The 13,159-nt window shown below is 37.5% G+C and overlaps 1 protein-coding gene across 7 annotated transcripts in view; it reads left to right on the plus strand.

The window, feature by feature from the left end:
• The window catches only part of VBP1 (VHL binding protein 1), a 43,890-nt gene that overhangs the window by 11,161 nt on the left and 19,570 nt on the right, over window positions 1-13,159 (plus strand). For 4 of the 7 annotated variants that reach the window (XM_075435145.1, XM_075435137.1, XM_075435138.1 and 1 more), the window contains exons 4-15: window positions 747-849; window positions 1,039-1,132; window positions 1,237-1,348; window positions 2,425-2,531; window positions 3,117-3,158; window positions 7,502-7,587; window positions 8,672-8,795; window positions 10,487-10,623; window positions 10,919-11,022; window positions 11,900-12,046; window positions 12,499-12,558; window positions 12,661-12,771. In XM_075435145.1, the coding sequence (XP_075291260.1) occupies window positions 747-849; window positions 1,039-1,132; window positions 1,237-1,348; window positions 2,425-2,531; window positions 3,117-3,158; window positions 7,502-7,587; window positions 8,672-8,795; window positions 10,487-10,623; window positions 10,919-11,022; window positions 11,900-12,046; window positions 12,499-12,558; window positions 12,661-12,771 (1,227 nt within the window). The remainder of the gene's footprint in view (window positions 1-746; window positions 850-1,038; window positions 1,133-1,236; window positions 1,349-2,424; window positions 2,532-3,116; window positions 3,159-7,501; window positions 7,588-8,671; window positions 8,796-10,486; window positions 10,624-10,918; window positions 11,023-11,899; window positions 12,047-12,498; window positions 12,559-12,660; window positions 12,772-13,159) is intronic. The other 3 variants (XM_075435141.1, XM_075435142.1, XM_075435140.1) reach the window with 2 other exon arrangements.

Below are 13,159 nucleotides of genomic sequence, written 5' to 3' on the forward strand. Positions count from 1 at the left end.
TTAAACGAAAGGGTGTTATGATTTATATTACACGAGGCACCAAAGAATGTCCAACCAAGAAAGTAGACACAAGGAAAGTGAGGTTCTGAGTTACCTAGCTGAGTGCTAGAAATTTGTCAGTAATGTATCTATCATGAGCATACACAGCTGTAAACTTTAAGAAGTTCACTCTTAACACTGACTGGAATAAATCTGAAGAATATTAGCACCATGATCTGCTTTTACTGTTACATTTTAATGTCTCAGAAATAAATGTTTACTGTTAAGGTACATGGAATGATGTAACTAGGATGTGCTGTATAAATAGTGAGAACTCCTTCAAATCTCTAAGAAGTCTTTAAATTACCTGCCAGTGGTAGAAAACATTTTTGGGTCTTTACGTGGTTTTTAAGGCATTGCAGATAAGTTATCAAAGTCTTCAGCATTTTACTAGGAATATGGTTTTAGTCTAAGTTCAAGAATATCTTAGTAAAAGCTGCTTGGTCTTGCCTAATATTTTAATGTGTTTAGGTGTTTAGGAAAGCATTCATTGCAATTATAAGAATAATCTCAGAAAGTTGGGAAGAAACTGTAACGTTACATCTCAAGGTGAAAAATAGTGAACCTCAGGACTCTGGAAAGTGCCTCTGAAGGGCTTTTTATGGAAGTTGATGTAAAATGGGCTAGTAGGAGAATAGTTCTTGAAAAGAACTCAAAAGAAACTGTAGCCCTTCAAAATGTCTAACTTATAAATGCTTGACTTTTAGGCTATGATATGTCTACCTTCATTAGGCGATATAGCAGATACTTGAATGAAAAAGCACTTTCATATAGACTTGTAGCAGTTGACTTCACCAAAATGAAAAGAGGGTAAGACTGTTACTGCTTCTTTTGTTTGGCCTTTCATACTGGGGGCGGGGGGGGATGATGCCAGTTGTTCTTGAGCTTATCCTAGATTGGGGTTCCTTTTGGCCCGTTGAAGTAATGTAGTATTGTTGAAACAGCACAATATACTGAGGTCTCTAGGTAACTTGCCAACGTGCGCCTTCTACTCTGTAGGATAGATGGAGTGATGAGAACCATGAATGCTGAAAAGCTTCTGAAAACCCTTCCAATCATACAGAACCAGCTTGATGCACTCCTTGATTTTGATGTAAGTACTTTAAGCTCAGTGTTAGGTAACGCACTCTCATTTTGAAGTGAGAATTTTGTTATTTTATTAAATACTAATTTACTTTTTCGTTGCTTTCTACACAGGCAAATCCAAATGAACTAACAAATGGTGTTATAAATGCTGCCTTTATGCTCCTCTTTAAAGATTCCATTAGACTTTTTGCAGCATACAATGAGGGGATTATTAATCTTTTAGGTATGTGAGACTTTTTTTAGCTGTTGAATTTTTGTGAAAGTTATTCAGAGAACTAAAGAATATAGACAATTGCTGACTGCAGTTTCCTAATAAACTGTCTCTGTTCATTACCATTAAATTAATCCTGTCTTGAATTTTGGTGGCAACGAGCATAGGCTTAAACATATGCTTCTACCTTGAAGAATACACCTTGAAACAGAAATTGAGATGAGAGGGTGGCTGATGAGACTAAAACAAAGATACCGTAAATGTGCAGTGGAGAACCTTTGACAATTGAACTGTAAAAGTATTAGCAAGATGCCAGGTATTTAGAGTATTTAGTATAGCTGTGGTATGACTGACTTCTGGTTCCCCATACTTTCTTTGTACCTTGACTATTCACTTTCACCTGGTACCTGAATCTACATGAGCCTAGTAGATGACATGTACTGTTTTTTGTTGAAGAGTGAGCCGCTCTTAGCAAAGCCTTACAGTGATGATTCAGTCAAACTTCTGAATGAAAACATCTGATCAGTTTATTCTGTTAATCCGTTGGTTTTTACTCATTGAAATATCTGTGAATAGCGCAAAACTGTAAAAAGTGAAGGACACGTTTGAAACTCCTTTTGGTAGGTCAGTTCAGTATATGTACCACTTCAGTAGCCATTCTGATGTGTTTTGGCTATTGAGCCCACTTACAAACATCAAAACGTAACATACAGGGTCTAAAAATGTAAATATGTACCAGGAATATTTTCAAATGCTAAAATAATTTGCCTCATTGCCAGCTAATAAGCTGACTTCTTGAAAATATTCCCCTGCATACCTAATTTAACAATTGCAGTAGTTCACATCTGTGCTTAATAAAGCTTTGTATTATATTCTAATGTACTGAAATAGAAAAATCAGTGTTTTTCTATTGACTGACGTATTACAAAAGGTGTTAGGCATTCATGTAAACTTTAAAATCTGAATAGGTTTGAACTACTTCTGTCTGTTCTCTCCTTGAAGCTTGTGTTGAAATAACTTTTATAATACTATGTCAGCTTTTTGCTGAGGAGGCTGTTATCTTACAAGAGTTTTGTTTGCATCCTCAGAAAGATATTTTGATATGAAGAAGAACCAGTGCAAAGAAGGCTTGGATATTTACAAAAAATTTCTAGCCAGAATGACCAAATTGTCAGAATTCCTCAAAGTAGCAGAGGTAAATAAATCTACGTCTGTAGAAAGGGTATCATTTAGCTGTCTGTGCTGGTACAGTAGTCTGTATTCATAATAACAACTTCACAAACAGATCAATGTTTGCTTAACTTCGCTATGCAAGGAGGTATTCTACAGATTAGGGATTTTAAAGATTGTATATGCTCATTAACATGAAGTGAGATTCTTGGGTATCCTTTTTATTAGCCAGACAACATAGTAAACTTTCGGAAGCGTCGTTACAAATTTCATGAATGGTCCAGAATGTATGAACTGAATGCTGCGGTGCTCTCCTTTACTGTAACTGCTCAAAATGGAGAATGTGGGTGTTTCTAATGATCCCTGTCATCTTTTTTGTGTTAAAAAGTTAGGCTGGATGAAAAGTTGGGTTTGCTTTGAGATGTATTTAATGCATGTGTAATTTCTAGTGTGTGTTCCCAGTGAAACTTGCACCAGTTCAGAAAGTTACAAATATCCCTTTGTAATATGTTAGTTTCTGTGTAACATTTGGACATCACTTTTTTATTTTCATTGCAGCTGCATGTAGTAATGTACCTTTTTCTTTTTTTTCTTTTTTTTGTAAACCTAGCAAGTTGGAATTGATCAGGGTGACATTCCAGATCTTACTCAGGTCAGTGTACATATTGATTAACTAATTATTTTTTCCTTTGCTTTTTTAAAGGTTGGTGTGTATCATAATGATCATTCATCTTGAGAATGTGTTCTCTTCTATGTGTTTGTATATGGCAAATATATATGGTGACTTTTCCCATGGATTGAATGTATTCACTACCTGCACTTCGCAGCTCATAACAAAATTTTGTTTTATTGTTTTAAGGTAATAAAACTCAAAAATCTTTTTCAAGAACTTCTGGGTTTTATCAGAGGGATTCACAGGCATGTAAGCAACGAGCATCTTGCCATGCCTTGAGGAAAACCTTCCATTTCACTATAACAGTGTGTTCCAACACACTTAAAGACTACAGTTAGCTAGTTCAGTCAACAGATTTTTTGTTTTCCCTGAGTTCTGAAGAGATTTGATGTTTCTGTATCAGCACTTAATGCTGGCTTTGATATTACTCAGCAGTATGAGGGACATGAGCAATACAGATTGTGTGCTGGAAGATGTAGTTTAAAGGGTGGAATGCAGGGGAACACCTTCTAGTGAGGATAAATTGAGGGGCAGAAAGAAGGTGGGAAAGGTGGTTTGACCTGGGGAACAGGAGACACTGATAGCCCACAGAAGGGCACAAAGTTATTCTTTGCAAGTTCCTTCAGTTCATAGGGACATTGTATTTCTAACCTAGGACCAGCCCAACAGGACAGGGGTGTTTGGTATTCTTTCTGTAGCACAGAGTAACCTGATAGGTGAGATAAACGACAATTTGTCAGGAGACTAGGGCAATAAACCAAAGTGCCTTCAAGGTCGAGACTACTTAAGCTCTTGAAGTGGAGTCAGTGTGAAACAGTTAAAAATCTAATGAGTAATCTTTGAACAGTCACATCTAATCACATCTAATAATTAAATTTCATGGGTTAGTTGTGTAAAAATACATCTACTGTGAAAATTTGCCTAACCTTCATCTGTGTCTTTTTAATATGGAAATCAAATCTAAACCACAAACTTACATTGTCAGTGTTTTTTTTTTTTACTGCCTACAGTATGATTTCCATCTGAAATCATACATGTTTTGAAGTACAGATCTCTAATACTTGCTCCTAGCAATTAACATTAACCCCTTTAAGAATTTCTAGGCCTTCGTGGTTTGGAAAGAAATACAGCTGTAGCCAGCAGGGTAAGAGCAGATAATGAGTGAAAACAGGAGTTTGATGTTTTCTGTTGGTACTTGATCTTAGCATCTTACTCTTTTAGTTAGTACTGCAATATTCAACTGGTCTGTATTATACTAATCAAATGGTACTCGAGCCTGAAGTTATACTTCACTGGGTTTGTGTGCACTTGTCCAGTTAAGGTTATTAAAAGGCTCTTCAAAGCAGTGTTTTTTGGTTTTTGTGAGAGTAGAGGATTTAACCGACCCTTCTGTGATTCTGTAACTTCATTTTGCTGCTTTTTATATCTGAAACTTTCAGTGAGCAAGACCCTTTATATCTACTGTTCTAGCAATGTTTTTTTTCTAATAGCTCAGCTATTTTGTTGTAAGTGCACTCAGACGTGAAAGGCAACTCTCTGAACTGTGGTGGTAGGTGTCAGCATCCCATGAATTTGGCAATTTCACTCCCACTGTTAAGCATTCCACTTCCATAGTAAATTTCATGGCTTTTAATAAGAGTTGAATAATTGTACATCCATTTAGTGCCACATTAAAAGAAACTTGCTAAAATGTCTTGATACGAGGCTTTCACAATAATTTGATTTTCAGTGTGCTTATGTTTCTGAAATAAGTTCTGACAGGATCATTTTGTTTCTATTCTGGTCTACCATATTGAATTTTTTTTTTAAGTACTTTGTGTTTTTGCTGTATATTCTCTTCTAGGATATGTATATTTCAGAGTTTCTTTAAGCTATTCCTGACAACAATTGTTTTATCTCTTTTAGAGGTTTATTATTCTTGCTACTGTATAAGTGTCTGTCTGCCTTGATTCTAATGTTTGCACTACTGCTGCTTTGGCCAGTTCCTATAAAGAAAATATTTCCCTTTGTAGGTGCTGTGTTTCACAATGATGTTGCTTACTTTCTGTTTATAGTTGTTAGTGTATTTCATGAATGCAACTGGGTCATTTTCCTCTGCATGGATGTTAGTCTGTCGGGTGTCGTGGGAGGGTCAGGGGGAGGCTGAGTCACAAAATACAGCCTTTCTCAAGTTGTAATGTCTGTGTTAGCCCAGGCATGTTTTCTGACACAAAACTACTAAAATCTGTTGGCTCACAATGTCACCTCTGATGTTTTGTTGGATGTCTGCAGTGATAAGAAAGTTCAGAGAAGTTACTGGTTTGTTGGTTTTATGGTTGAGGGGGTTGTTTAGAGGGTTTTAGAAACAATGAGTGTAGAATATGCTTTTCCGTACAGATAAGTCTGAGTGGCCTTAGAAAAAAAATGAAGGCTAGGAAAAACTTTCTGGAGTTTCAAGTGTAGTCTCCTGCTATTAAGATTACCTACCTAGCTGTGTTATGTAATGACTTTTTCAAACTATTGTTCCTCCTGTAAAGTCAAAGTATGGGGAGGTTTTGGGTTGTGTTTTTCTTTTTTTGTCCCTGATACCTTTGCGGAAAGGTATTTCAAAATGTTGCCCCTTGAGGTTTAGCTGTCTAGTTTGAACGCTGAATTTACTCATGACCAGCTGATGGGGTAACTACACTGTCTTAGCTTACCTAGCTCTAATTATAGAAAGGAATATCAACCCAGGCCTTAACTTTAAGCCAAGCAGTTTTATAGGATTAGTCTGATTGCTTTTCTTTGCATCTCTTGTAGCTTGAATTGGCCTTCTCTGAATGTGGGAAGCTAGAGTTGTGCTCAGTATTTCAGAGGGAAGCTTGCCAAAGCCTTGAGTGATTAATATTGTTTCCTCTTTCCAGGAAATACTTTGGTCTAGCTTTTGGTGCAGAAAGGGCTAGCAAGGGCAAGCTTGTTTTTCTTCCAAAGAATGCCTGTCATATCTGTTCTGCCTATGGAAAGTTGGCGAGTTGTAAGAGAGGCTTAATGTCTCTGAAACCCTGCCAGATGAGGAGGACTGAGCTGGCAAATGGATTGAAACTTGGGGTCTATTCCCTTCATCTGAATCTACAGTAGGATTTATTTCACTCGTTTTATGGAGTATGGACTATGTAGTTAAAAGCCACAAGAGCAGTGTGGCTAGAATAGCAAGGCAGCGAACTCTTGCAAAAGTGCCAGCCTAATAATTTTGCTTGCTGGATGTTGTCTTCGTAGGGTGATTTGGAGAAATCTTGCTTCCTACTAAGACTGTGTAATCGAGAGGAGTTCAAATTTATTTTGAACTTTGAAGCTGTTTCCTTTGGTGTGGAAGAAATATCTCTGTAGTGGTTACAAGTGTATGTCAGAAAGAAAAGCAGGTTAGGATTGACGCTTTTTTGTTATTTTCTGTAGGAACCAAAACAGCTCTGATGTGCCTTAGTCTGTATATTTTGAACTTGCTTTTTTCTGTTACCTGTCAGTTAAAATCTGTGTCTCGAGTACTGAAAAAGGACATGGCTGTGCTCTCCAAAGTCTTAGTAAGCTTATGAGTATTGGTCACCTAAAACATTTAGGTGTCTCAAATCTTACCTGAAGTGTCTAGTGCCTGACTTACTGCTGGATTTAAGTGGTGAGAAGCCTGCTCTTTGAAGTTGTCTTCATTGCTTTAAGAAACAACATTTTAAAACTACTTCTGGGTAATGCTTTTCTGGTGCAGGGAAGTGAAAATGCACCAAAACCCAACTGTATTTGAAGTGATGTTGCTCGATCCCAATATTTTAGGCTAGCAAAGGTTTTTGGGTAATCAAGTTGGTTTATTGTGTAGTCACGTGTTGAATAGCTACTCAGTCTACAATGGTATTGTTGGGATCAGGTTGAATTTGATTGCTTTTTTAATCAAACCTAACATTCTGCTGTAGTCAGGTGTTTCTAATGCAAGCCTTTGACTGGAAATATTTGAGTGGAAAGTGAGTGGTTTCTTGTTACAGGGGAAAGAGGATCAAAAATACAAAGGCTTCTGCGAGTTTAAGGGAGTAGTGCTTAATCAGCTGTAGTTACTGAATTGACCTTAACATAGCAAATACTCTTGCCAAAAATAAGAAGGCAGCTTGCGTACACAGAAGCAGGTCTCTGTGGTGCCGCTCCTTTTAAAGAACCACAGCTGGGTGGATAGAATCCAAGTGCACAGGATGGCAGCAAAACCCAAAGGCACAGTTATTGGGGTGTGGGGTTTTGTTGGTTTTAGTGGATGAGGAAACTAATCGGTGTGCTAAACAACCACATGTTGTCTAGAAGCAGTGTTTTATAAATACTTTTGACTTTAGGCACCCAGCAGCTTGCTTGAAGCACTGGAACAGCATTTGGCTTCTGTGGAGGGAAAGAAAACAAAAGAAGTCTCTGCTGCCAGCAGGTGAGTGCCCAATGCATTACAATGATGCCTGTACGTAGGATTTGTCACCTTCATAGTAAGAATTTTCAGGATTCAGTCATTTGGTGTTCTCCTTGAATTTTATTCGCTTCCAGATATATCTTCCTAGAAGTATAAATGAAGCAACTGGTGAGTAGTAGTCTGGTAGCTTAGTCACATTTGAGATGTAGGTGCGTCTGCCTGTGTCTGACAGACTTCTTATTATGCTGTAATAAAGCACTGAGCTGAGACTTTGTGTATTAATCGTTTTAGCTTTTACTTGTTTGAAGTCCTTTGACTCATAAGACTGCTAAGGTATTTGAGTTTTGAGGCTCTTTTTGACCAAAATAGGATGGACTTTATTGTCAATTATCTGTCTGTCAGACCATGAATTATCTTAACCTGCTTATAAAAGCTCTTCAGTCCCTTCTTAGAAGAGCCAAATTAGCTTAAATGCTTTGGGCTGACAGGAATTGTGTTATTCTTTCTGTCAAGTATGGTGTCAATATGTATGAACACCACTTCTGACTGAAGAGAGATCGATCCCTTTTGGCATAGGCATTCTTGCCCAGAAACTTGATACATATTGATAAGTGTGTCAGTGTAAGCTACATTCCTGAGTTGCTATCTTGCCTCTCGGATATTTTTTTTTCTTTGCAAGTATCTGAGGATTCACCACCACAGTATTCTGCTAAAAAGTATACCATATAGAGAATAACTTATGTGCTTTGTTTACTGTTGTATGTATAATAGGTACAAACAAGCTTTCTGTGCCTCTGCCACTTGAATGGACTAGAACTGCAGTCTAGTCTGTATGACCTTAAAGAAAAAAGACAGCTGCTGTGTTCAGCACTTTGCAGTGCCTACCTGCTGAAACATGGGGGAGTAATCCTGTGTGTTCATGCCCCTTTTTCACCAAACTCCCTTGTTACTGGGATGTCTGCTTTTCTGTACCAGAGAATACAGGAAGAAAAGACTGGGGTGGAGGGGGAATGACACACTAGGTAAAACACTTGATTAAACTGTAAGTGATATGTACCTGACTGTTTTTCTTAATAAAACCTTTTTTAATTATTACTGTTTTTAGAGCTAGTGCCCTATCCAGTGCTGTTTCCACACTTGCCAATACAGGAATGTCATTTAGCAGGATGGATGAGAAAGAAAAGCAGCAGGCATTGGAGGAGGAACAAGCTAGACTACAGGCACTTAAGGTATTATATTTTTTACAAGCTTGTATTCTGAGATTTATTTTCTTTTTGAATGAATATAGGTGAAAACCAAGATTGGCTTAAAATAGTGTGTGGCGAGGGAACTCCCATGTGAAGAGACGCCAAGGCATGAGTCTGTAGGATGCAGGTGTGATGGCTGCCAGTGTGGTGACTCTTTCACCAGAAGTGTGATTTGAATAGCAGACAGCTGATGTAAATAAATTATATTCTTCCTGACAAGAGGTTGTTACTGATCTGAGATTCACAAACTGCATATACAACAATTCTAGATCACATCTCAGCCGCTGAACATATAGCATTGCTATTGTAAGACTGATTATTGGTATGAGGGAATTACTTTTCACCCTTAAGTGTAGAATATGGCTTTAGTGTGATTCTTCAGTCACGTTGCTCGTAACGAGAATATACGCTAGAGTTCTGCCCACATTTAACTGCTCTTACTTATAATTCTATAGTTTAATTTGCAAAACTGTTTGAAATCATCTGTATTTAGGTACAATGTATGGACACTGAATAATAACACATTTGAAAGAAAATCAGTGTGTTCTCTCTTGGTTCCTTAATGTGCTTTCCTTGGCTCATTAGTACTTGTTGAGCCTTCTTTTAAGGCGTGAATCCTGGTCCTTCAGGTCCTTTTAACCCGTTTGTAACACTGTTTCCTGAGAACATACACAGTGTAAAATCTCAAATAAGGCAAGATGCTTCTCCTGCAGAAAGCTAAATCTGTAGTTTTGTCATGTCCCAGGCACATGCAAGTGGGGCAGTTGGGAATTTTTCTTGTGTTGCTTTAACATAGCTAGACACACCTAAATGATGAAGCAACTCTGCTCATGTCATCTGGAGGCCACATTATGAAAGCCTTAAGAGTATTTGCAGTGTGAACTGCTTCACTTGAATCTCAGCAAGGGTTGTGACGCTGTTGTTTGGGTTTTTTGGTTGGGAGTTACTTTTTTTGTATGTTTTCAGGAGCTGCATCAGATGTCTCCCCTCTTCGTTGTCCCACCTCAGCTATAATAGGACTTGTAGCTGCTATAGCAGAGTAGTTAAATTGCTTGATACAAATTTTCATTTGGGGGGGCAGGAAAGCTTGCAAGCTGGCTCAACATTTTACTTGAGGAATGTAAGCAGTGTAAAACCTACATCTGTGCTGTATAAATGCAGTGGGTATATCTAGAAGTAAGGAGGGACGTAAACCTAAAATTAACAACATAAAGTAGACTTTTATTTTGCTAGTTTGAGACCAACACCATGTGGATGATATTAGGGTGCACATTGTCAGTCTGACTTCTGAACATCTGAATTGAACTATGAAGAGATCCTAGCAGTAGAGAGAGATGGGCCTTCCTGAACAAAGGTCCACTGACCTGTTTCTCTGAGTGACTATGAAGGGAGCCTAGAGTATCTAGCTTGACTAGAAGTGTTTTACTTCTGGGCAATTATAGATAGTTTTAATATTTAAAACCTCAAGTTCCACCTTGATTTTTAAAGGCTTTGTTAAAACAAATACTCTTACCTCTGATCATCTTTCTGTTTTCAGGACTTGATAGAAGAATAACTGGTTTATTTATTAAGATCACAAGTAAAATTTCTTACTAGAAGAAGTCCTCAAGACCTTCAGGCAGGGTTAATAAATTAATAAAACTGAATTGCAAACTGTATATCTCATCTTTCAGGAGCAGCGATTAAGAGAGATTTCTGTAGTATCAAATTCCACTTCCACGTCAGCATCCCCAAGCACCCTATCGGGAAAAAGTGTGAATACCACTGTAGCTGTTGACCTCTTTGCAGTACCAGCACCCACAACAAATAGGTGAGAGAGATTTTGCTTGGTAGCTCCACAATCAACAGCAAAGCACCGATCGTACTTATTTCTCAAGTACTTTTGAAGAATAACCTTTTGCTGATGCTTTCCTGGTGTATTCACAGGAATTTTGTTATCAGTCAATATGAAGTGCTGAATCGCTAGTCTTGTTCTGTACCACTATTACTGATGGGCTACTAGTGAACAGCAGAAAGTGAGATTGGTACAAGCATTCGTGTAATGCAAGAATTCAATGCCTATTACGTATATCTTCATGTTTCTCTCTCTTTCTTTCCTTATTAAGCATGCCCAACCTTTCCAGTGATCTTTTTGATCTTCAGCCTGCATTTGTTCCAACTGTGCAGAGTACTCCAGCTATATCAACATCAGCAAGCAGTGCTTGGGGAGGTGAGCTGATATGATGATTTGGCTGTCTAAATGATGGGTGGATTCTTAGAATACAAGAATAAACTGCAGATTCATACTTAATTGAATCTGCATTTTAAGCCTTAATTACTTTGCATCCAAACATTTCTGTCCTTGACAGAATATAAAATAAAACATCTGAAAGCTCTGGCAAACTGTTATAGAAAAGTTACTGTTGTTTTTTAACACATGGCAGTAGTGTCAATGTGCAGTGGGTAGAATGAAGGAGCTATTCAATAAAGGGGGTGGGTAGAAGAAATGTAACTAAAAATCAAAGTTTAAAAATGCTGGGAAATACAGACTAAGCAGATGTAACTGAAAAGGTGCTGGACTAGTATTTCCATTCCTTCAAGTGATATTTAACATACTTCTCATTTAAATGGTGTTGGTGACTTCAAACTCCTGATGACAAAGCTGTTTTTCCCAGTTTCTTGGGCACAGCATTCTCTGTACCCTCACCCACCCCTCAAAGGAATAATCAGGACAGATGTCACAGAAATGTCTTAAATGCTCAAATAAGGCAATGGTAACAGCGTTGTAAGTGTTGGTATTTTAATAGGTGGAATTGATAGCCTTGTGTGCTATTTGAAAGGTAGATTCTTGAAGCCAAAAATGTAGTGTCTAACTTTTTTGGTGAATGTTCTGTCATTCACTGGCAATACTAGAATTCTTTTCTCTAAAGAGAGGTGTTAGGAGTTTTATCTGAAACTAAGAATTTGTGTCTTTAATGGGCTGATCTCTAGGTGGAATACTTAGAGTTTAACTTTGCCTTGAGATTCTCGTATGCAATCATTTCAGTCTGTTTTTCTTTTCTGTTATTTGTACTCTGTATTCTTTCCTTCACTTCTGCATCTGAAAGGTCCTTTCTCGTCCTCAAATGGTTGTGTTGCTTCTCCACCTCATCTGGACATCTTTGACATGAAGCCAGTTGAAGAAGCTGTAAAAGCTACCACCCCTTTCATCAATTCTACTTTTTCCTCCAAACAAACAGTGGAACTGTTTAGTGGTAAAAACAAACAAACAAAATCCATGTAATTTCTTTGCAGCTGGAGATAATGCTAATGAACTGGGCAGTGTAATCTTTTTGTGGTTTGGACCAATCTTCACTTTTTAGTAACAAGTGAAAATGGGGCATTAATTGCAGATGTAGTAAATTGTTTCCTTAAAGTTTTATTTCTACAGTTAAAACAGCTCATTATTTTGTTCAGCTTGCCCAGCCTAGACGTCCTAAGACTTGCAATGTTGCTAGAGTTTTTGCTGATTTCTTTCAAACTGTAACCTCCTTTCTCTTTAATGGGGAATGCAGGAGTTAGTTGAATTTTCTTCAAATTTGCTTAATTAAAAAAAAGGTCCTTGTTTTTACTAGAAATTCTTAATTTTTAACTGCAGAATTAATTTTTAGGTCCCCCTTCCTTTTTCTCTTTTAAACTGATCTTATTTTCTTTCCTCTTTATGAAGATGACTTTAGTGGTCATAAATCTACATATGCTTCTGTGTATCATCCTCTGACTGTTGATGGTAATTTGATTTTTTTTTTTTTTTTTTAACTTTCTGGTGTGTCACTGTATTAACTGGTATTACTCAATGAGTGTATTTGATTACCCTAAATTTTCTTTTCAGGTTTTCCTCTCCATTCAGCTCCTCCAAGTACCACCGCTTCAACAATTAATGTGGACTTTGATGCTGTTTTTGGAGGAAAATCTACAGCACCGGAGTACAGGACTACAAGCGGTAAAAACTAGTTTGACTGATATACACCCTACAGGCAACAGTTGCTTAACAATTTAGCATAATTGCTATTGCCGTTCAAAATTTCATAACTGAATATATTTGCAAGGTGATTATAGGACTGATAAGACAACAGGCAATCAGTTCAGTTGTAGTTATTTGCTTCAAATTTCGCTTTAATCTCATATACTGTCTAATAAGTTTCCTCTCTTTTTGGGGGACTGAACCTTGAACGTGGCCCACTGGATGTCTATTAACGGGTAAGCTTGTGTTTATCTGTTTTCAGTGCTTATGACTTTAGTGTTTTCTCTTGATACGTGGTAATGAGCTCCTTCTAACTTCAGTGAGAGGTGTTGTACTTAAAATGCAAGACTAGTTGTATGTGTGTTGC

The sequence above is a fragment of the Opisthocomus hoazin genome, chromosome 14 (genome assembly GCF_030867145.1).
Source record: "Opisthocomus hoazin isolate bOpiHoa1 chromosome 14, bOpiHoa1.hap1, whole genome shotgun sequence".
NCBI classification, from domain to species: domain Eukaryota; kingdom Metazoa; phylum Chordata; class Aves; order Opisthocomiformes; family Opisthocomidae; genus Opisthocomus; species Opisthocomus hoazin.